This window comes from Pseudorasbora parva, chromosome 3 (assembly GCF_024679245.1).
Source record: "Pseudorasbora parva isolate DD20220531a chromosome 3, ASM2467924v1, whole genome shotgun sequence".
Taxonomy (NCBI): Eukaryota; Metazoa; Chordata; class Actinopteri; order Cypriniformes; family Gobionidae; genus Pseudorasbora; species Pseudorasbora parva.
In genome coordinates, this window is record NC_090174.1 from 45,935,195 (window position 1) to 45,960,159 (window position 24,965).

The window sequence follows — 24,965 nt, forward strand, 5'->3', positions numbered from 1 at the left end:
AACCAGTCCGTAGTATGAGGCACAGTAATAAGAGAAACAGCGCCTCCACAGGACACAGCACGTTTTTCTTCTTCTATCCAGCAAGTGTATTTTTATTTCTTTTAATCTTAAAAAACAGTCGAACAGAGAACAATGCTCACGTCATTACACAAATTGAGCTTTTAAAGTCCTTTTGTAAACTAAATTATTCTATATTTTTAATATTTAAACATAAAAGGTGTTAGTAAAGACATTGTCAACAGTCTTTTTGTATACAGGCTTCTGAACTTCCAAAAGGACATACATGTGCCAGACACTTTTCTGCATATTCATTCTGGTTTTGAGGTAGTTAGAAAAGCAGAAGGTCTTGGACCTTTTTTAAACCAAGTCTATTTCAGGCTACGTATTTGCTTTTGAAACGGAGTAAACAACGTTGGGTTGCTTCAGCGGAAAGGTGATGCTGGAGTTCACATCCAAAGCAGCAGAATATTGGACATTGCCTCGTTCGACAGGAAGTGAAGTCTGTGGAATGCTCTTGGTCATATTGCCTAAATTTCTAAAAGCCATAGCCTGTGGAGTATGAGTGAGCTGAGGAGAGAAAGAGACAGATTCTTAGCACTGCAGTCTATAGCATCAGAATTTCTGTTTAATACACACACAAATACAGAATCCTTAAGGTTAGAGATGAAACTGTACCAGTAGGTCCCGATTGGCTTGTCTGGAGGCGGCTTCATTGGAGATCTGTACAGCGGCCTGAAAGGGACAAATCATGAATGAGCTGTTGTACAACTGTGACGCATGCAGAATGCTAAAGTGTGAATATGCATCAACATGATGCATCAGATAATTATGATTTTCATAAAGGTCAGGATTAAGTGTATTTGGGAACCCCAAAATGTAAAACCGCCTTAAGAAAATAAAGCTCAAAGAAACACAATTGTCCTGTGAGCACCAGAGAACATTACCTATTGCCTGAATGTAAAAGCATGGTCAATGCATGATTCTTAATAGTCTCATGCATAGGATACAATATATAATTTATATTAAATATTCAAATATGAAATATTGATATAAATATGATATTTATTAAATATATAAAAATACAAAATATATATTAAAACTGCAATTACAATTACAGAATATTAAAATAACTTGCATAATGTCAGGGGTCCCCAAACCTGCTCCTGGTGGGCCACTGTCCTGCAGAGTTTAGCTTCAAACAGCCTCAACATACCTGCCTAGAAATGTCTAGTATGTAAGACCATGACTATCTGGCTCAGGTGTTTCATTGGGTTTGGAGCTGAACTCTGCAGGACAGTAGACCCGGATCAGGATTCTGTTCTAAAAGTGTAAATTACCTGGGTTGCAATGTGTGCCACCTGGGGGCGCTCTGTACTACAGTTTGAGAACTAACTCATAATATGTACCTTCTTTTCTGCACGGTATTCATCCCAAGCTGCTCTGCGCTCTTCCTCACTCAGCTCCTCTTCCTGCCGGTGATCTAACAGCGAGTTGTGTTCATGATAACTTACTATGAGCTGCTCACAGCTCTGCAGCAACCGGACCAACAACTCATCCTGATAGACAAAAGGAAGACAAAACCGTGTGGTCATAATTATCTCACATACCCACATCTGTGTGTACAACAGCAGGTCCATGTATGTGTGTTTACCGCAGGCATTTCTGTGTGTTTGCTGGGCCGGAGGTCTGGCTGGAAGCGGTACAGCTCATTCAGCTGACTGTGTGTGAAGTGTCTCTGAATCTGCTGCTGGTCCAGAACACGGGAGGACAGAGACTGCTTAGCAACCTGCCGCTCATAAATGTTTTGTTCCATCGTCCCCTACACACAAAAAACACATTGAAATAAAAATCAAAGCATTTGACGCTACAAACAAAGTATATATATATATATATAAACATAAACGAATAGGCTTGTCAAATGACTTGTTTTAACTTATATGGGTTAAAATTACTTAATTAAAAAAATGTATGTAAATTGTGTATTATCTGTGTATTTATTTTTTCATTTTAATATTTTTTTCATTTGTTTTTTTAAGGAAAAAAGGAAAAGAGAAGTCCTCCCAAATATGTTTGATTTTATGTGTATACCTGAGCCAGAAAACGGTACACAGCTACAGTTTTTTTCTGCCCAAAGCGATAGACTCTGAAGATGCTCTGGATGTCATATGATGGATTCCAGCAAGCATCAAACACCACAACTCGATTTGCAGCAACCAGATTGATTCCTAGAGACCCTGCACGAGTGGAGATGAGAAACAACCTCCCTCTGACAAAGAGGAAACACCAAGAGTCAGGACAAGAAATCTAGAAAAGTTAAATGTGAGGTTTATAAACATTTTGTGTGCAGTACCTTATGTTTTTAGTGTTGTTAAACTCTTGAGCCCATCTCTTGCGAGCACAAGCACTTGTGTTGCCATCCAAACGATAATAATCTTTATTTTTTACCCACGATTTCTTTCCTGACAATACACACAAAAACACTATTGCAAACAATGAACAAATGACAGTTTTAACAATCTCCTGAATAAACCGTGTTTACCTTTGTATGGACAACATTCCTTCCCGCTGGTCTCATCTGCATATAGGAGGAAACTCTCAATAAGGTCCAGTGATATAAGAGATTGACTGAACACCAACCTGAACAAAAGCAAACAGCATTCATTCATGTGTCAAAGTGTCACTCATAACATTTAGCACACAATCTTTTAATCCACAAGTGTTTAAAAGTTATACAATACAGTAAAAACTGTAACATGTAAGTTATTTCTGTGATGCAAAGATGTATTTTCTGCATCATTACTCTAGTCTCCAGTCTCACATTATCCTTCAGAAATCATTATAATATGCTTATTTGGTGCTTATTATTATCAATGCTGAAAACAATTTTATTGAAACTGTGATGTTTTTCAGTATTCTTTTGATTTATTTGAAATAGAACATTTCATAACAGTGTTTTCTGTTGCTTTTGATCAATGTTAAGCTTTCTTGTGGATTAAAATTAATTTTTCACTTAACCAAATATGAATATGAACCAAAACAAAGCTTATAACAAGTGCTGCTTCTATTCAAGTATATGTTTCTCACACTTTGTCTTGTAGTTCCTCTGCACAGCATAAAATCTCCAGCAGCAACTGTAATTTCCCAGAATGCTCTAGCACTTTGGCATCAGCTGCTGTTAAAAATGGCAGATACCAGTCGGCAGACGGCCCGTTACCCACAATGAATCCTGAACAACAGACAGAGAGACACTAAAAATGAGACGGACATAAACCCATTTCACACAGTGTTGATCCCAGAACATTGCACAACAAATTGTGAGAGTGCCTTCTGTGTGAACACAAACATGTCCCAGGATTGATCCCGGGATGGGGACCTAGTAACATCGCCGGGATCAGTCCTGAAACGTGCCCTATATGAACAAAAGGCAGGATCAATGACATGGGGTTGTGTCGTAGAGATGACACTGAAGTGGAGATCATTTTGCCAGCTTAGTGTATTGGTATGCGACGCACTAGTTTATGATCAAATAAGAAAAGAAAGAGAAAAAAAATGTACGTGCGCGGTTTCTCACGAGAGAGAAAACTTATGCAAACTTAAGACACTGTAAAGACATTACACGCCACAACCCAATGTCACACGTCTTTACAGGATGTGTGAGAACATGCACACAGATTCCAGAAAATCACTAGCAGTGTAAATTAACCAAAAATCAAATGATCCAGAGACAAATCCTGCGACAAATTATAAGAGCATTTTCCAGAATCACTGTGGGAAAGGGCCTATACAAACAAAGAGAGACCGATTCAAAGAAACAAAGTGAGACACTGTGTGTACCAGCTTCCCCACCAGGTATTTCCACTGTGGCTGCGTTTGTGACATTTGGCTTTTGATTGGACCCACAGACCAAGGAGACTGGATCAGTATTTCCCTCTCCATCTCCAACTAAATGTGTGATCTTTGCATCTCTATGAGACAGATGGTAGAAACAAACATCAGAGCAAACCTGGTCTTGTGCAGAATTTGACTTCTAGCAGGCCTCTCATTGGTTCCACATAACTGTTTATTACAAATAAATGCATGACCGTTACCAATTATTTCCAAAACAAAAAAATGTCACTATTGATTTAATTTACTTTGTTTAGAAAGACAAATTACTCTTCAAAGTCACTAGCATAAATGTGATATTTTACACAAGCATGAGGCACATTATTTGTCAAGAAGATACTCAAATCTGATATCTGAAAATGTGTACCTATCAGAGTTATTTGGCTTTACAGAATCTCTCACCAAACCGGCGTCCAGCCCAGTGAAGACGGGAACAGGCTCTTGCTCTTTCCCCTGCATTACACACAGAAATATAAAATGTGACTGAGAAAAATCAGTGACCACTGTTTGTAAAAATGAGTAAACTACCATTCAAGAAGACGATATGATTTTTGAAAGTCTCTTATTCTCACCCAAGCTCAGAGTTGGGACCAAGTCACACACGTGCAAGTCTCAAGTCTGACACTTCAAGTCTCAAGTCTGACCCTTCAAGTCTCAAGTAAGCCCCAAATATGTTTTTCATGATGTGATTAACACTCAAGTCATTGTGTCTCAAGTCAAGTCCCCAGTCTTTAACTTCCAAGTCAAGTCTCAAGTATTTAATTTTTTGTCAAGGCAAGTCACAAGTCATAAAAATAGCGACTCGAGTCCAAGTCACAAGTCCCAATGTCTGCCAAAGCTACATTTACTTGATCAAATCGACAGTACAAACAGTAACATTGTGAAACATGGTCATTTAAAATAAGTTTTAGATTTAAATAGATTTAAAAATGTAATTTACTTCCTGGATAGCAAAGCTGAATTTTCGGCAGAAAACTAAATATGCTGTTTTGGGGTCCAAGAAACTATTCTTATTATTAAAAAAATTGAAATCATTTGTGCTGCCTAAAATTTGAGGATTTGATGAATAGAAATTTCAAAAGAACAGAATTAGTTTGAAATATAATTTTTAACTATGTAAAAGTCTATACTGTCTTTTGATCAATTGTATGCATCTTTGCTGAATAAAAGTATTAATTTATTTTTTTTTAAATAAGAAAAAAAAGAAATATCTGGATGAGTGGGTGTATACCTTATTCCTGCTCAGCTGAGCAAGTTTAAGACACCAAGGATGAGTCCAAATCAAACTCAGAACGTGAAGATCCTGAAACAAACTGTTCACACCTGCTCCTTTCCCTAAAATAAAGAAACTGTTTGTGATTATTACTATCAATCTGTTGGCGCCGTATGCAACGTGTTATATCACATCACAGTTTAGCCATTTTAAAACCATGTTAATATCTAAGGCTATTTGCATGCAATACTGGATTCAAATAATCCAGCTAATTTAATTGTGCATGCTAATTTTCCAAATTTTACATTTAGATTATATTTTACACCATCTAAAGCTGACTTAAAATGAATCTATAGAACACAATTTAATAACAGTGTTGAATATCAAAATACACATTTCTGTACAATTATAATGTTGTAATGACTTTTGGTCATGGTTTTAGTTAAAAGTTTTATTTTTGATTTAGAAAACAAAACTAGTATATCATTTTAATATGTAATAATTGTAAACAAATATTAGCTTAATCTCTACTGTTTGACTCTTTTTCTACATTCACAGTACTAGTCCAGCTCTAGTGTGTGCTTGTGAGACTCTGACCTCTGTAGGTTTGCAGATAGTGTGTGTATAACCGACACTGCAGGGTTGTCATCCTGACTGAGAGCACATACTCGCGCTTGGGCGGCAAACAGGACATCAAAACTGAGTAGTCCCGCCTCTGCAACAAAAACGCGAATCAAATGCAAAACATTTAGCCTTTTTTCACAGCCTCTAGCTATTTTTTTCTTTCTCTCTTCATCACCTGTATGAATCCTGTCATCATCTGATGGAGGACATGCGATCTATTCTTCATCAGTCTGACATCAGCAGGGGTGGAGTCTGCGCACTGGCCGTTATGGATTGGATTAATAAAACGGTTTCGGAACTCCTGTAAAGAACCCAGCAGGTTCTCCTTAATGAAGTTAACCATGCAGTGATCTAGAACAACAAAAATAAAACACACTTCACCTTTAGAGCAGGCAACCTCAAACAGATAAAAATAATAATAATACGGAAGTCATTTTTCACAAGCAGCTTTTTTATAGAAATGGAGATGAAATGTGATTACACTCAGTGAGGTTGTTTTGAAGCGGAGTTCCTGTCAAAATGATTCTCCTACGTGTACGTATAGCTCGCATGGCTTTTGAGATGCTGGAGTCTGCGTTCCTAAGGACATGACCCTCATCGCACACCACCAGATCAGGGCCTAACATACACACAACAAAGGTTTATTATTATTTTAAAAACATAACTGTATTCCGTACATGAAGATGAATTATTCAGAAGAACGTACCTGGATCCAGGAGTATTGAGCGGATGCTGTCTTTGTGTTTGCTGTATTTTGCACTGGCTGTGTGTGTCAGAACACGGAAAACTTCATAACCCATGATCATCACACCACCATTGGTAAACCAGTCATTCAACAGCTCAACGCGAACAGCCACAGACTTTACCGTGGCAAGCTCTGCCACCTGTGTGTGTGGTAGACAAAAGGAAAAAAGCAGAGATGATCAGAAGAAAATAGCCGTGATGCAGTCAAAAGTCCACATTTGGTCCACAAGAATTCTTTGTGTAAGACATTATAAAGACAATTTGCACTGATATGCACTGATAAATCTCAAACTACTGCTAAACAGTTTGAATTTTTAAGTAGTGTAACTCTCCCATTTAAATGTTTTGCATTTTGTTTTTCGTGCAACACAAAAAGATAATGCTTAGCAGATTTTTCAAAGCTCCATCCACAAAAGTGGTCAGTGATGCTTAAGTGATAGTTCACCCACAATGTTTAATTTTGTAACGATGGACACGCCCTCAAGTTGTTTCAAACCTGTATGAGTCTTTCTTCTTTTCAACACAAAAGAAGATATTTTGAAGAATGTTGGTAACAAAACAGTTGACGGTAGACATTGACTTTTGACATTTGTAGGAAGAGAAAAAGTCAATAGCTACCATCAACTGTGACAAAAAAGCTCAATAAAAGTATTTTTATTTTTACTACTTTTAAAAGTCTTTGTCCCTTAAAAAATTATATTGAAGGGTCATTTTAATCCTGTATTTATTCCTGGAGCGCTTTAGTCCACGTCTTCTGAAGCCATATGATAGCTTTACATTAGAAAGACAGAGTTTGGGGTCAAGATGGGTTTTTTATTTTATTTAAAGAAACAATTATTCAGCAAGGATCAAAAGAGACAGCAATAACATTAATTACAAAATATTTACATTTCAAATAAATACTGTTCTTTTGAACTCTTTATTCCTTAAAGAAATAAGAAAACACATATTCCTATATTCCTTAAAAAAATATGGAAAAAAACATCAATGTTTTCACAAAAATATTAAACAGCACAAACATTTTCAACATTGATAAGAAATGTTTCTTGAGCACCAAATCAGAATATTAGAATGAATTCTGGCAATTCATGATGCTGAAAATCCAGCTCTGCTATCACAGGAATAAAATACATTTTAAAATGTAAAACAAAAATAGAATATTGTTATTTTAAATTGTAATAATTTATATTTACTGTATTTTTGATCAAATAAATGCAGCCTGAGCATAGGACACCACTTCTTTCAACAACATTTTTAAAAATCTTAAAGGCCGCAAACTTTTGCAGGGTAGTGTATATCTGACATAAACATCACCTAGATCAACACAGAAAGTGAGAGAATTCTACCGACCCTCAGTCTGTGCGGTCTTAAGCCCCTCTGCCACTGGTCAAACTCACTCTTCCAGTTCAGCACCGTGTTGAGAGGACACACCACCAGAGCCCTGGTCATTGGCAACTCTTTACATAAGAGCACTGTGTGAAGGAACACGATAACCTGAAACACACACACAGTTACTATCTGTGAAACTTCGACTTCCTGATTTCTAAAAGAAAATGAGAATATTCATGTGCCCCATACCTGAAAGGTCTTGCCCAGGCCCATGCAATGGGCCAAAATACAGCCGGAGCCCAGAGACGACTTCACACTCTGAACAGACTCACAACAGCAGTCCCACATGAACCGTACACCTAACACCACACAAATACATATGCACTACATTAACCATCTCCACAGCAAACTGCCACTGGCTTTAATTTTGTACATGCTGCTTCATAAATGCAGTATGGATACATTCTATTGATCAAAAGTGTTACAGAAGTATTGATAAAATATTACAAAAGATTTCTAAATAAATGCTGATAACTGTTTTTATAACTTTCGATTCAAAGAATCCTAAGTACAATTTTTCACAAAAACTAATTTCAACATTGATAATAAAATGTTTATTGAGCACTGATTCAGCATATCAGAATGATTTCTGAAGGATAATGCGACTGGAGACTGGAATAATGGCTCGTAAAAATTAGTTCGTTTTTAGTTAATACAAATCCAGCTGCTCATGGTTTGTTCATGTCAGTTCACAGTGCATGAACTAATGTTAACAAGATTTGAATAATGCATTAGTAAATGTTGAAATAACATTAACAAATATATATAATAATTAATAAATGCTTTATAAGCGCAGTATTCTAAAGAGTTACCGATACTTTTATAAAATTATACACTAAGATGACAAAAATAGATTTTGGGAGGAAAAGTAGTAGTAGTTTTGGAAAGCTCCACAGCACAGCTATTATATGTCCTTATGACAGAGAGAGGTGAGTTAACACATTTGAAAAACAAAAGGTGTCAATAAAATAATACAATGAACAACTTCATTTGGCAATTTGACCCCCATTCAGTTCACAACTGAATATTAATTTCTGACCCACACACACCACAAATGACAATGTTGTATTTTAAAAAAAAAAAACATTACATCAAATATTAATGGTTAACCCGAGGATTTAGGCTGTTGATGAGATCACATCAATGTTGCAGGATTTTTGCCCTTACAACATTTGCGAGAGGAATTTTCAAATCGAATAATTATATTTTCTACCGGCACACTTAAGCAAAATATATAAATAACCATGTTTTTGTGAAGCATCTAAATTGCTTCGTGCAAAGTACTGCATTAATACATAACACAATATACATGTGTAGGTGTACAAAGGAAAATTCTCACCTTCTCGCTGGTGTGGTTTAAGTTTGTTCAGGAAGCCCATGTGCACTTGCACCATAGGCTTATGCATTACATCATCTTGCTCGAGAACTAATGGTGTGGCCTGTCTCTCAGAAACTAAGATGACCTAAAGTAGGTAAGACAATTGATAGAGAGAACATTAATTTATAATTTAGGTTAAAAGCATGCAATTAAAAATGAACATTAAAAAACATTCAAGTAGTTGACGCTATAACAAAAATTCTGTCGTGACTTTAATCCCCCATGTGTCATTCAAAACCTGTACTACTTTCTTTTGTGGAACACATATAATGACAACATGCAGTTCATCACCTCCGGGTCTGCGTCTTCCCGTTCTCTCCTCTCACGCTCCAGTCTTTGTTTTTCTCTCTCTGCTAATCTCCTCCTGCGCTCCTCCTCTTCTTTCAGAGCACTCTGTGTCTCACGAGCCAGCTGACCCACCTCCAGAAGACGTCTGATCTGCCTCCTCCCTCGAGGGGTGCCCTTCAAACTTTCCTCGGTGGTTGGAGAGATATCATCCTACATATTAACCCCCCCAAAAAATAAAAATACATAAATAATTGAGGAATCCACATTTACAGCATCTAAAATACAGAAGGAACTAGCACTCACATTAGGAGCGGTGGTTTTGTCAGGTGTGCGAGATGGACTCTGAAGCCTCTCATTATGAGTGGGCGACTGTGACCTACAAAATGAATCAACACAGAGAACAAAGAATCATCTCTGCACGCATTTAAACTTGTTGGCAGGTAGTAATTGAAAGTTAGCTTTTTTTATGTGAGTGTTTAATGTCCAGAGCAGACTCCAGTTGATGAATGTGATGATATGAGCATTACCCCATTTCCTCAGACTCTGAAGGGCTGAGTTCCTCATATAGGGCTGAGTCAACTGTTTCATCACTGCTGCTGACTAGGATAAAAGTGAACAAAATCAAAATAACACCAGGTCTGAACAAAGAATCAGAACATTACATTGATTTTAAGAGCATAAAACTCACCAATAACACATTCTAAATCTTGGACTTCTCTTCCTCTCTTCTTCTTCTCCCCTTGCTTTTGACTTTTTACTTCAGTCTCTGTTATGGCAAGACCATGTCGCAGCAATCGGTGGCGGTGCCGTGACCCTGACTTTGACCCACTGGACTCTGAGCCTTCATTGTCTGAAGAGAAACTATTTTTGCTCATGTAACAATAACAATACATGAACACTATACTATCTAATAACATTTGTAACAACTCAAAAGGATCAGCTGCATAAAAATTAATAAAAGCTATTAGAGCTTTGCAACAAATTTAGAGCTACATATAGTGTAGTTGGATAAGTTTCAAATGCTGTTTTTCATCTGAGATGCAGTGGTAATTTCCCAGGTCTATATCCCCTGGTACCAGTGGTAATGGCCATCACTCACCTTCCTCGGCTGTTGTCTCAGATGTTCCATCCTTAGTCTTCTTCTCCTCCTCTTCCTCTCCTTTCATGCTTTCTGATTGCTCATCAGAGCTGGTGTCCAGCTCAGAATCAGAGAGGTTAGCTTTGATCTGAGCCAGCAGAATCTGCCTCGCAATTCTTTATAGAACAAATGATGGGATGAAGCAGTAAAGAGAATAGAGAGAAAAGAGATGAAAACAAAATGTGAGGGAGGTGACCAATGGATTCAGATTCATTAAACAATGCATCTTCCTCCAACCTCATTAAAACTTCTCAAAAGTGCACTCAAATAGTAGCAAAATTACGTTTTAGCTTGATAACTCTAAATGGTGTCAGAATAGTTTTTATTCTAGTATAAATATAAAAGGACAAATATAACATCAATTAAATAAGCTACTGGACAATCTGAACAATTAAAAGATCAAATTGATTGTAAAGTGGTCTGTTAGTTTTACAAATATAAAAAAATTATGAGTGAAATGTAAAAAGGCAGACAAGAAAAGGCAGACAAGAACAAGGCATTCATAGCCTATACAGAGGCAGTTTTGAATTAGAACCTCTGAATATGACAAACAGAATGCACCACCCCCAAAAACTAAATAAATACATATATATATATACAAAATGCACAGAGGCTGTTGTGGCTGGGGTATAAACTTTTATTACAACTACAATTCGTATACAGTTCTTACACAGTTATTTACATTTCCTCTTCTCAGATGCTAAATAATGCATGGTTATTTCATGTGAAAATGATGAAAAGGTCGTTTCTGCATAAAATATTTTAATAAAACAATAACAGTAATAAATACTCCTAAACAAAGGACATAAGCATGCAATAAATATTTGAGCTTTTAGGGTTTTTGAAATCCAATGAACGTTAGAGGATTCCACAAGAAAGTAAAAAGACAAACAGAAAAAAGGACACTGAAAAATGGGTGAGAAAAAAATGGATTATCATCAGAAATATGTTAATGTTGATGCATGTTAAAGTTATGCAGGGTTCCCACACTGTCCTAGATATTTAGAATTTTTTCAAGGCATTTAATGCGACTAATAAATATCTCCAATATTTAATCAATATCTGTGGCCTGTTGTTATTTAGAGTAGAAAAAAAGTTGACTTGTCCATTGGTTTGCAAATGTTTTTTTTTTTTTTTTACATGACTGCAGCAAAAACGTTTGACATTTGCAATGTAACGTTCAAGTCTGGTTGACTGAGTTTACAAAAAACAACACAAGATATTAATCAGAACTATAATATTCTGATCCAATAGCACCAATCTCATGCTAAACACTTGTAAAGTTCAACGGTTATTGATACGAGACAAGCTAATTTTCCACGGTAATTAAATGCTTTGCATGCCACAGATTCTGATTCTGCTGTATTTAATCTGGAATGTAATTTTAAATCAAAGATAACAAGAAATGACAGGCAATATAGCCACAGAGGTATCGTGGTTACTGGCATGGTTCAAAATGCACAGCTAATGTGAACTAGCTTTTCATTTGAGTGACAAAAGTTATCTATGGAAAAATCAAACTGTCAAATCCAATTAACTTAAGGTAACGATCCTTTGGGAAATAATAATAACGTATTACAATATGTATGGTATCAATATCCTTTGATTATCAATGAGTGATATCTGTGCGGAGAACAGAAATGACGGTGAGTGTGCAGAAACTAATGACGTAATTCTGCTCATGACAATACACAGGCAAACGCAAATGAAAAAATAAAACGATATGATTCTGTGATGTCATTCATGCCAGAATACATAAGAACTGACCCCAGTTCCAAATCCCGATCGACCCCAGGATTTCTTCATTTTATGAAAACGTTGTCAGTGGTACGGTGAACCAGTTTGATTAAAAGTTTACAGTAAACACATTTTCCAAGATATTTCGGTATATTTCCCAAGACTTATCCACTACTGGAAAATCGTATTACAAAATTCAAGGTTTTCCAGGTTTTCCAGGATGCGTGGGAACCCTGTTAAGCTACAGAAAAAGAGACGAAACGGGGAAAAAACAGAACAAGAGAAAGAATAAATAAGTGTTTATTGCCTCTCCATAAGAACCATGCAAACAACACACAGACACCAGTCATGTGAGAGTGAAGACTACACTCAAACCTCAAACACATGCTGCTTTTAACGACTGACTACAGAAGAGCTTACATGTTGGGCCTGAAAGAGCATCACTGCCACCTGCTGCTGCCCCGTGAACATTCAAACACAAACTGAAGCCAAGTCCACCAAAGCAATCGTATCACATTTGAGTTTGTTCAGCCTTTTACCCTAATTTATTTATATGAATATTAAAAAAAGATTGGGAACGAGAGAGAAATAAAACAAGCCTGGTTTAAAATGTGAGCGAGCACCATTAATCAATGTGTTAGAGCACATGCACCAACCGCAGGGCCATGGCTCCAATCTAAACTTTAGAACCACCAACTCAAAAACTTCTACATGTGCTGGAGTCAAGTTTACGATCCAACAAATGACCAATCCCTGAAATCCATCGGCTTCTGCTAAAATTAACAATAATTAACAGGAACTTTTGAACTTCTCGCCAATTCACGAGGACAGAAATTGTGTGCAAATGACTTGAAAATGAAATACTAAACCCATTTTTTTTATATATTTTTAAAAAACACGCAAGTAACTCTACGTACAAAAAAAACTTTAACTTATTTAACAAAGGCAGTTCAGACAAAGGCATAAACAAATCTTCAGTTTAAGCTCCTAAACGTAGAAAATTCAGTTGTCTGTCGCAGGATTAATCTCCTGAAAAAGAACAAACACAACCGCGTTTAACACAAATGCTAACACTGTACTACTGAGTTTCTCTCTGCCTAAGAAACGTGTACACTTGAATTCCACCAACAATGACATTTCACTGCCAATAACAAAAGTGTTATATAAAACTAACACCTACCGTTAGCAAACCACACAGCCTTTGTTCTGACTGACCGAAAACATTACAGCGTGAGAACCGGGAAGCTGAGCCCTAAAACACAAACACACACAAGAAGTTGTCTGTCTTACTGAACACAGGATCCATCAGATCCGAGCAAAGAGGTTTAGAGTCTTTCTACTCTCTTAAAATCTTTATTAGCAGCACAGACAGTAAAGAGGACAGTGTGGCTTTCAGGAGTTCTGCCAAAGACATGCAATGGTCTGTGTCAGTGAAGTAAAATTCAAACACAGGAGCTTCTCCAGAGATGATTCACTGACTTCCATTAGACAGTGCAGGCTCAGAGCTTCCCCACTGATAGGCGGTGTGTGCCTACGGTTACAGATTCTCTTTACTGCGTGTGGAAGAAACTGTGGGGAAATAAAAACCGGACAGTGTTGATCGAGCAAAAAAAGCGTGTTTGGGTGAGAGACATGTTCAAAAGCCCTGTCTAGCAGCTGTGCATGTGGATGAACGGGATGCTTGCATGCTTTTAAACGGGATTTGGATCAAAGCTCTCGCTGTAGTGGGTTTGGGACAGCCGAAGTCCAGTGGAGAAGGCCTGTGCTGGGAAAGTGTGTGTGTCCCTGGTGTAGTCAGAATCGTACCTATTTTCTAAATCATCGTCCTCCACAGACAAAGACGGACCTGGCTGGATGTCCATCTCATCACCTAGAGACACAAGGAAGGAAAAGAATGATTAAAGTAAAAAACACCCATTGTGTTTCTGACACATGAAACAGAAATTGCAGATTTATGAAGGATCAACGTTGATAAAATAAAGAGCTTTTTACATTTAAATTATAAACACTTATATTTTTCAGAAAAACATGTTCCTGGTATTACTTTACGTTAGAAAAAAAATCTCACCAGAAGACTGCTGGAAATTTCCAGAGCCCAGCAATGTGACATCCTCTGTGAGCGGTTTGATCCTCTGATCGTCAGAGTCACTGCTCGGACCACTCTCCAGTTCCTGTGCTCCCACCTCACTTGATGAACTCCCGCTCTGTCCTGTCACCCTGGCAACTTTGTGGGCTCTTCCTCTGGTCATTCTGACTGTAGTAGACCCCTGGTCTTGGGAGCCCCTCCTTGAAGATGCTGAAGAGGATGACGAGGATGAAGAAGATCGCTCTTTGAGATTCCGCTTACGAGAGCCTCTGTCAGGAGGTGTGGTTTTTACCAGCCCAAAGAGCCGCTGCTTTCTGACTTGGTTTACCTCATCCCCATCCCAACTGCGACCTGCCAAACCCTCTTCCTCACTATTGGCCATGGCAGCAGCGGTCTGGAGCACTTCAGGCACCTCGTCAGAATCAGAGTCATCCTCGGCTAAACCAGCATGCTCGGCAGAGGTGTTTGTGTTCGTCCGCCGCCGCCGCGGTGTGGTTTTTACACGTGGAGAACGTTTATTCTCCTCTGACAAAGACAAGCTTTTTGGGTCAGTTGGGTCCCCTTCCTCCTCCTCCTCCTCCTCTTCCTCATCTTCTTCCTCCTCCTCCTCCTTCTCTTCCTCATCATTATTAGTACCACAATAATTCTCCATTTGTTGTTCTCCCTCAGTCATTTCCTCCATCTCTATCCCTTTCTCCATCTCCACATTTGCACCAGTTTCTTCCAGCGTTCCATCTGTCACTACAATGTTTATGTTTTGTCTGTCAGGTGATGGATGAATGGAAGGAAAGGTACTGCTGATGGGCTGTGTGCTGACCGGTACAGGAGTAAGTTTGACCACCAACTCTTTAGTGAGTCCAGGGCTCCGTGATGACATGGCTTTCTTTGGTCTACGCCTCGCTTTTGACCCCAAAGCAACTCTACTGCCACGTTTAGTCCCAGTCAGCTCATGGTCCAGGGCTTCCTGCAATGACAAATTCAATGCTGTTGTAATACATTCATATCAACAAAATGCAAAAAAAAAAAGAAGAAAAAGAAAAGTTTCTTGAGGAAAATTTGCATATTAAAATTATTTTAATGGCACTGATAACTGGAGAAATGACAGGCAATTCAGCATTACCATCACAAATTTTATGTGATATTTAAAAAAGTTATTTGAAATTGTAATATTTCATAATATAGATTTGTACTGTAGCTTTGATCAATGTTATATCTTCCATACTTTAAGGTTAAGACGCATAAATTAATCTATTTACTAGCATTTAGATAATTGATTTTAGTGTTTTATTTTTAATTTATTAAAATTAAATTGTATAGAATTTTCAGACATGTATCCCTATCAGTCTCAACATTTAAATAATTACTGGCTTATCTGTGTATCCCTAATCAAAATCATATGGTTTGTTAAAGCATTCTTCTTACAGCTTAAAGGGTTACTTCAGCAATTAGCATATGGCTTTGTATCAGTAGAAACCCTGGAGTATATTCAAATGATCATGCTTCCCCTTGCATTTTATTTCTGGAAAAAAATCCTCCAAATATCGTCAATTTGTCTCATCTGAGAAATTTCTGACCAGAGGCTAAAGACTACAGCCAGTAGAGGGAGCCATTTCCGCATGTTTTCAACCTGCACATGGGGGGGTGTGAGATCACACTCACAGCTCAGCTCGCTGCATCCTCAGGCATTCATGTAAACGGAGCGGCGCGGAGCAAAGCGAGTGTTTCAACTTCTCAAATTAATTCCTATGAAAGTTAAGCTTCCAAAGGCATGAACTGAAAACGCGCCAGACTGAACACGTGCTGTGAATATAACGTTATGCCAGGGACAGTCTTACCTCAGTTCTCATCACGAAAGCTCATTCATCACAATGAATGTAATCTGACTCCTGCAGTGTTTGTGCCGTGACACTCCCTTAGTGGCTACATCATATTATATTGAAGAGACACATTCAGTTTTTAATTGTAGTGTCTGTTTTCTAACTGAACTGATTTAATGAAAATGAACGCAGTGGGAAAGCGATCCAGTCACAGTGATTCAGTAGCGGTGGCTTTGGGAGTGGCCTCGTAGGGCAGTGAAGCATTCTGGGAATTGTTGTCTTTCATTTACATGAGACAAAAAAACACTTTCTGTCTTTTTTCAGTCTAGAAAGCACCAAATTAAAAAAAATATTTTCATATTTCTACTACATTAATGACCCAGTTTAAATACGGATTAATCTTCCCAGCGCTGAAGTACCACTTTAACTGGTTAAAAACTCTTACCTGTAATGCATTGTTGGCTGCTTGCAGATCATCCAGTACAGCGCGGAACATCTGTAACTGCCCAATTCTCTCTTCTTTCTCTTCTTGGTTTCCATCCACTTCTCGTTCTCTTTGAACAACTGCCTTGAAGGAATGACTCAAAGATGTAGTAACATCTACAAACCGCTGCATTCGCTGGTAAAGGCCTGCAGAGGGCACTGGTCCACCTCCAGTGCCCATAAGATAGGATGCACCACGACCACCCTTGTTAGCCCTCCCCCGGACCGAGTTTGGATCAGTACGGGAGACTCGTTTTTGAGCCTGCTCCAAGCTCTCTAGAACCGAGTCGCAGGCCAACACCAGCTCCACCAGTGGCTCGGGACTGCACACATAACAGTACCACTTCCTCTCCTCCTCCAGGATGGTAGACAGCTCCTTTCTCCCCAGGTTACGGAGGACACATTTTTTACAGAAGGCGTTACTGCAGTAATCACAGCCAATCAGACTGCCTCCCTCTGCACACCACCTGAATGAACAGGGAATAAGAGCACTTACCCACAAATAAGTGAATACATCAACTGCAAACCCCATCTATTTAACGGTGAGATGATTTCAGCTGCTCTGACTTTCACCATTATGTACATCGAGCCTACACACAAACACACAGACACTAAAACTCGCACAATACTAGATTCCTATCCATCACTCACCTGCATTGCTCGTCCATCCCCTCTGAATCTTTGCTGATGTCATCACTCATATAATATTTAAAGCAACTCTGCAAAAAAAAGGAAACAGATTCTTTTAAAACTCTTCAGGTTTCACTAGTTGTCAAACATGCTAAATAGCGCAAAACCAATGCAGGTATGAGAAAGTAGAGTTGATTTTAAGACTCTCCTAACACACAAACAGATTAATCGCAGACACACACATATACACACCTTACAGATGAGCACTTTAAGCATAGGGTGCCTGTAGACTGAGTCACGTTGGAAATGATTCACTTGCTGACCGCACGCTGTGCAGTTTACCCTCTCCATCTCATATCCTCCTAATACACACAAACACAAATCAGAAGAGTTTACCCTCATACCCTGACACTCACAACTAAGTGTTATTTCATATACTTCAGTTGCAACATGAAGGTTACACACAGTTGTAAATGAAAAGTGTTCAGAGAACTGTCTGAATTCTCCATTGTAAGGAAAATTAGTCTGCGTAAGATTGGGTGGCAAACCATCTTTCTAGGTTAGCTGATAAACTGTTCCTGGCATGAACACTGAACTCTTTGTTTCATGTGTTCTACTAAACTTGGCTACTTGGGAACATAGGATTTGAGGTGGCTGTTAGTTTTCTGTCCTGGGAGCACTTATAATAACGAAAGCCATCAGTTTGAAGATTTAAATTTAATAAGGGGATATAATTAAAGGGTTAATTAGTTCACCAAAATTAAACAAAAAATTAAAATTCTGCAATCAATTACTAACCCCTTACGTTGTTCCAAAACTGTAAGGTGTCTGAACCAGCCATAGGCAGCAACTTCATAGCAACTTTCAAGGCCCAGAAAGGTAGTTTAAAAAAAACTACTTTATTCAACACTTCTCTTCAACGTCATTCTCCTAAGCGGTTCACATAGTAAACACTGTGAAGCGCTACAAGGTTCCAATGGTGACTGCTCAAGTGAACAGCATCGGCCAATAATGAGTTGGTGTTCCGATATAGAACTTGGAAGTGCTGCACTGTGTTTACTTCATGAACAGTGCAGGAGAATGACATTGAAGAGAACATGTTGAATTTAGTCTTTTTTTTGCACACAAAAAGTATTCTTATCGCGTCGTAATATTAAAAGGTTACTTCAGCGATTAGCATATGGCTTTGTATCACTAGAAACCCTGGAGTATATTCGAATGATTGTGCTCCCCCCTCTCATATCCCCGAGACGAGAGATTTATTATTTTTACGGAGCGGCGCGGAGCAAAGCGAGTGTTTCAACTTCTCAAATTAATACATATGAAAGTTAAGATTCCAAAGGAAGGAACTGAAAACGCGCCAGACTGAACATGCGCTGTGAATCTGTGCCGCGAGCGTGTTTGCGTTTACCTCAGCTCTCATCACGAGCTCATCCATCACTGTCAATGTAATCTGACTCCTGTAGCGTTTGGGCTGTTACACTCCCTCAGCGGCTAAATCACATTATATTGAACAGACACGTTCAGTTTTTAATTGTAGTGTCTGTTCTCTAACGGAACGGATTATATGAAAATGAATGCGGTGGTGGCGGGAAGGTGAAATTAATTCAGTAATCTAGAAGCGGTGGCTTTGGGAGTGGCCTCATAGGGCAGTGAAGCATTCTGGGAATTGTTGTCTTTCATCCCCATGAGACAAATACACTTTCTGTCTTTTCTCAGTCTAGTACCAAAAAAATAAAATAATTAAAAAAAATTAATAATAATTTCCCATTTCTACTACATTAATGACCCAGTTTAAATACAGATTCATCTTCCCAGCGCTGAAGTACTCCATTAAGGCTGAACGACAGCAGTCTATTTGAACTATTTTAAGGATGACTTTACTACCTTTCTGGGCCTTGAAAGTTGCAATGACGTTGCTACCTATAGCCGGTTCAGAAACCTCTCTGATTTAAAAAATATTAATATCATTTTAACAACAATAAAAATATAATTTGTGCTCTAAAGATGAACGAAGGTCTTATGGGCTTGGAACATCATGAGAACCTGCTATGGAGTAATTAAATGTAACAAATCAAATCACGGCTACTGTCACATTCCCAAATCTATTCTTATAATAGTCAGGTATGTATTAGATGTTATCGTCTCAGACAGAATGCTGAAGCTGTTCAGGCCGCCATTTCATACGTCTTATTAGAAATGACGATGACGACGTCATGGTAGTAGTGTGAGTTTACCAGGAAATGCATGTACACACAACTCCGCTTCAAGTCAAAGCCTAAAAATTAAAACATAGTACTTCAAGCTGGGTACTTCAGCGCTGGGAAGATGAATCTATATTTAAACTGGGTCATTAATGTAGTAGAAATGGGAAATTATTTTTTGTAATTTGGTGCTTTCTAGACTGTGAAAAGACACTTGGCCACTCCCAATGCCACCGCTACTGGATCATTTTCCGGCCGCATTCATTTCCATAAAATCAATTCAGTTAGAGAACAGAAACTACAATTAACAAGTGAGTGTGTCTGTTCAATATAATGTGATTTAGCCACAAGGGAGTGTCACAAACGCAGCAGGAGTCAGATTACATTCATCGTGATGAATGAGCTCTTGTGATGAGAACTGAGGTAAGTGTGCCCATGGCATAACGTTATGTTCACAGCACGTGTTCAGTCTGGCGCGTTTTCAGTTCATGCCTTTGGAAGCTTAACTTTCTTAGGAATTAATCAGGTTATCTGCAGGTTAAGACCATTATGAATTAAAATTAAGACCTATATCGCACAATAAAAAAACATGCAAAGGAAATGCAGAATCACTAAATTACTTAAATTGAACAAAGTATTAGTAAACTTGCACTTATTCATAGCTCAATCCCACCAGGATTTCACTATATACACGTTATTTTAAATTATTTTTTGTAGATCAAAATTATTTTATTTTGTGGTGGTCACGTCCATAAATTTGCGCAACTTTTTTTTTTATAATAAGGATGCCACATTAACCATATTTTTATGTTAGATGCACAATAGTCACACATAGCAATAAAACAAACAAAACGCATGAATCTTGGGATTACAAAAAAGGGGGCTGGTCCACTGGTGTGCCATCTATCTTTAATAACACGATTAATAAGGGTGGGAAATGTTTAAAATTAAACAACAGCAATGCTCTTTAATAAGCAAAAAGTTAAAGTAATTAGGTAGTCTAATTAAGCAAATGGTCAGTAATAAAACATATACTTATAAACAAATGACAATGGGGAAAAAAAATACAAGATGCTCTAAGTGTACAAACAGTGCTCTACGTGTAAGTGCCGTTTTCCCCGTTTGTGTTGTTGTTTGTGTAACATTAACACACAGACAAGACCAGGTGAGCTATTAGTTTGCTTTCTTTTTGAGAACTTACTAATGCACACATCCAGTACTTAGATCCAGTTCAAATCCAGTACTTACACACGTCCCAACAGCACAATCATTTGAATATACTCCAGGGTTTCTACTGATACAAAGCCATATGCTAATTGCTGAAGTAACCCTTTAATTGTGTGTAATAAATTCTTGATTAAATCAAATAAATATAAAAACACAGATTTAAAAACATTTAAATCTGCTCTAAGTTTGCGTTGTCGTCACCTATCACATGCGCACTCCAATAAGCTGACAGAAAGCAGGTTAATCCATTTACATGCAGCGCGAAATCGAGGTAAGAGGAAGAAAACTACCTGTCTCGATCGGTTTATGCTTACACAGTTTATGACATTACTTCGATAAAAGAAAAAGGGTTACTGCGTTTACATGACCATGTTCATTGTCGGCTTATTGGGCATAATCAGCTTAAGAACGTGCATGTAAACGCACCCAATGACTATCTTTTGCAATTAATTTTCAATCAATTAGATTTAATCGGCACAATGTAATACATTTTTAATCGCTTGACAGCCCTAATAAAAAAAAATTGACAGGACTTGACAATAAAGTCTGCCAAAGTATTCTAGTAACAGCATGTTATGTCTAAAGCAAAAAAAACAGATGAGAAAGAAAACACGTGACAGTATTGGATCAGTACATGAGGTCTTAAAGTGATGGCAGCCTAAAATTCCTTCCTTACTAAAGCTATTTAAGTCATTCACTAAAGAGCAGTGATTGATTTTCTCTGTCTTTTGTTGTTGTTTAAGGACACAGGAAGAATTTTTGGCCCGACTTTATATTAGGTGGCCTTAACTACTATGTACTTATATCAAAAAATAATGTACTTATTGTGTTCCAAATGTATTGCAAAACATCTTTGCTGATATTGAGGTTGGATACGGATAAAATTAGGGACAGGTGTGGTGATATGGATAAGTTTAAGGGTAGGGTTAGGTGTAAGGGAAGTGCCAACTGTGTAATTACAAATGTAACTACAGAAATTAATTACAGACGTAATTACATGCAGGTATTTTTAAAAATGTAAGTACAATATAAAAGCATGTATGTACACAATAAGTGCATTGTATCAAATGATTAATTACAATGTTAGTACATAGTAGTTAAGGCCACCTAATATAAAATGTGTCCGAATTTTCTAAAGGTTATACATTTTGAATTCTTTGATATACAAAAAAAGAATTAAGCTTTTGAAAACAGTCATTTGACTTTTTTTTATGTCATTATGTTCCTTGACTTATGCCGAATTGGAAAATTTCTAATTTCTAATTTTCCAACAATGTGACTGTCCGGTGGCTGGGATATATATTTGTGGTGGCGATATAAAGCTTAACTTTACGCCTCTCTTACCTCTGCGTCTGTCAGCACCATCTCTGTGCTGCTTATAAACACGCCTACTGCGGAATTCTGGACCACGGAAATCATCACGAGCTTCATTATAGACCGGCTCTGGCAGCACAAACACCGTTCCTGTGTCAGATGGGGTTCAAAGACAACATGAAATACCCTAATGTATTCATTAACAGAAATCATATAAAATACATCACCAGGGTTTTTCCTGGATCAGAAATGTTCTTCAGTGGTGGCTGACCAGACATGGTCATCCACACGCATGTGCCCTACCCGATACCAACGCAAAAGATTTGTCATCACAGAAAACACTTCATAAGGATATTTTTCCCGGTATTTGAAAGTATGGTTTATGTCAGCTGCGTGTGCAAAACGTCTCTCAAAAGAGGTGCGTTTTTTTAAAATCACAATTCATATCCAGCAGTAATTCAGGGAAATTATTTTGCGAACGCGCCACTTGGAACATGGATTCAGTCTTCCGACCTTTTACCATTGTGTCAGTTCAGTTGATTTTGATTGATATGTGCGAGTGAGAACGAGCTAAGACAGTGATCGTCTTGAAGACAGAGTGCACGTGCAGGCTCTCTGCTCGTTCAATCTCTGTCACTCAGTTAACGTGCGCCCTGTCACGCGCATTTGTCATCTACATCAATTTATAAATCACAATAACTCATCAAATAATGCTTTGGCGGGACAAAAAATTGTTTTGGCGACCGCCAAAAAAGTTTCGATGTAGGAAAAACCCTGATCTCACAGGCATGATCATCTGAATCAACCAGCCGAATACAAGAATGGGAGCAGCACCTTTGGGTAGACAGTTAGTGTCATGGTCGTTGGAATGGACAGACATCACATCCTCTGTTCCACTCTCAGACGAAGCATCTGACTCGTTCATCCCGCTGTGTTTGGTGACAACAGTCGGCTTCCTGTAAGAGTAACAGTTTACAAATAAGCCTACTAAGTCAGAGACCAAAGGGTCTCCAGATGCAGCTCATGCTTAATTGACAAACCTTCTTGAACGAGCAGATGATAACATTCCCATTTCTGAGGGGCCACTGAGCTGAAAAGAAATGACAAAACATTTTAAACAAACAAATCTCAAGAATTTAAGAACAGAGGGAAAAAATGATTCCTGTTATATACTTAAATTACAATGGGAGTGCCACTGGACCTAAATCCCAGAAACAAGTTAGCATTTTTAAACATCCAGTTCTATTATAAGTCAATAGGCTTTTGTTTAAATGCCTTAAATAAGGCCTATAGTTAATACAAGCCCAAGATATTTTCTTTATTCTACTACATAAAATACATCACCAATAACCCACGTGTCATTTCTTAAGTTATGGGTCTTGAAAAAAGCGGTTGCTTAACAGTAGCTAAATGAGACTAGAGACTGTGGGAGACATTAAATGTCACCATGGCAAACATGAATTTCAACTACTCAATAGTCCACTTCTATAGCGTCATTGTGTTTATACTCCTGCTAATGCAAACTATTCTAAATCAAACATTCCAAATTGTAGATTTTAAATTAAGAATGAAAGTTTTCTGAAACTTAGTGGTGGTGATGTTGAAGTCATACGACTGTGGTGAAGTTTGTTAATAGAAATGTATCTTCTGATACAATTGTATTTCAGCTTCAGAATTCATAAAAGTTGTTTTCATTTGTGGAAATTATCTTGATAAGCAAAAGATGTAAAAACCATAAACTTTTTTGGTCACAGATCTCATTTTCTGCAATAATCTATTAAATAATTTTTGCTGAGTGATGCAAACTTGAGAGTTGAATTACAAAAAAACCCCTCTCTACCTCCTCAGCGGTCTGGCGACAAGCCTGCTGCTCCAGGTATTCTTTGGCCGTGGTTCCTGTAAATTAGACATGAGAGAACTATAACTGCTCTATTTATGAGTTTATATTTAGTTCTGTTGTGACTGTAATGATTAATATATCTTCCCTATTGTACTCACCATTCCAGTGTCCGGGTAAAGTAGGTTCATTTTTGTCTTCCGTTGCCGCCAGGTACTCGTGGAGCTTCCCAATCAGCTCACCTAACTTACTTCCTCCACCGGCCACCGGCCTGGGTCTGCAAAGACAAGACAGTTCATCTCCATGACAACTGCCTCCCGCTATAATCCCTCATGAATAGCCCTTTATAAACCCACGAAATTACTACACACACCTGCAGAGATTCTATAGAGAGAAGCATCTGAAGCTTTAGTCCGACAGAAATCTGTGAGGTTTACGTTTAATATTACTTAAATAGGGTTTATAGAGCTTTTTTCAATAGAGCAACAACTCTTTGTTCGGCTCGTGCTGATAGACCAAAACTGCAAAAGTCAAAACGTAAAAACTAATATCACTTTATTAAGGGAGATTAAATTGCAGGGATTTTTTTCAACCAGCGACTGGATTTAATTTATTTATTGTCGAGTAAGTTAACATTAACAGACAGAACAGCTTGCACGTTAGTAGTGGAAAAGAAAGAAAATAGGGCGCCTTACCTAAGGACTTCAGTAGACATCGCTTCCTCTCGGGCGGTGCTTCAACACACCGCCGAGCTTTTAGCGCAACCAACAGCAGCGACGTTTCACAGTTATCGGCATTAAACTCATATTTGGCCGAAAGCAAAAACTAATCAAACGCCAGTTTCACCCGCCATCTTCCCAGTGGAACTTGCGCCATGCAGCCTAAAATGGCGCACCGGAAACTACGTTGTGACTATGACGTCAAGTAATGACGAAATTACTTCATAGGATTTCGTCATAACAAGAGTAAAT

General features: G+C 38.0%; 1 protein-coding gene across 3 annotated transcripts; it reads right to left on the reverse strand.

The window, feature by feature from the left end:
* Positions 1–27: 27 nt before the first annotated feature.
* Positions 28–24,911, reverse strand: LOC137071299 (transcriptional regulator ATRX-like). 3 transcript variants are annotated; one of them, XM_067439160.1, is made up of 34 exons: positions 24,690–24,911; positions 24,156–24,271; positions 23,998–24,053; positions 23,198–23,247; positions 22,992–23,113; positions 22,188–22,307; positions 17,665–17,774; positions 17,434–17,501; positions 16,745–17,249; positions 14,465–15,446; positions 14,203–14,266; positions 10,621–10,775; positions 10,210–10,371; positions 10,049–10,121; positions 9,825–9,897; positions 9,525–9,731; positions 9,195–9,318; positions 8,045–8,154; positions 7,817–7,960; positions 6,429–6,606; positions 6,204–6,341; positions 5,898–6,073; positions 5,696–5,813; positions 5,117–5,220; positions 4,253–4,338; positions 3,847–3,965; positions 3,085–3,226; positions 2,540–2,637; positions 2,351–2,459; positions 2,089–2,266; positions 1,652–1,819; positions 1,407–1,556; positions 676–732; positions 28–567 (listed from the first exon to the last, which is right to left on the reverse strand). In XM_067439160.1, the coding sequence occupies exons 1-34, from the start codon at positions 24,707–24,709 to the stop codon at positions 379–381; spliced, it is 5,271 nt and encodes a 1,756-aa protein (XP_067295261.1). In that variant the 5' UTR covers positions 24,710–24,911; the 3' UTR covers positions 28–378. The 3 variants fall into 3 exon arrangements, with proteins under 3 accessions (XP_067295261.1, XP_067295260.1, XP_067295262.1); XM_067439159.1 differs by having other exon boundaries at positions 3,835–3,965; XM_067439161.1 differs by lacking the exon at positions 3,847–3,965 and adding an exon at positions 4,004–4,056.
* Positions 24,912–24,965: the final 54 nt, after the last annotated feature.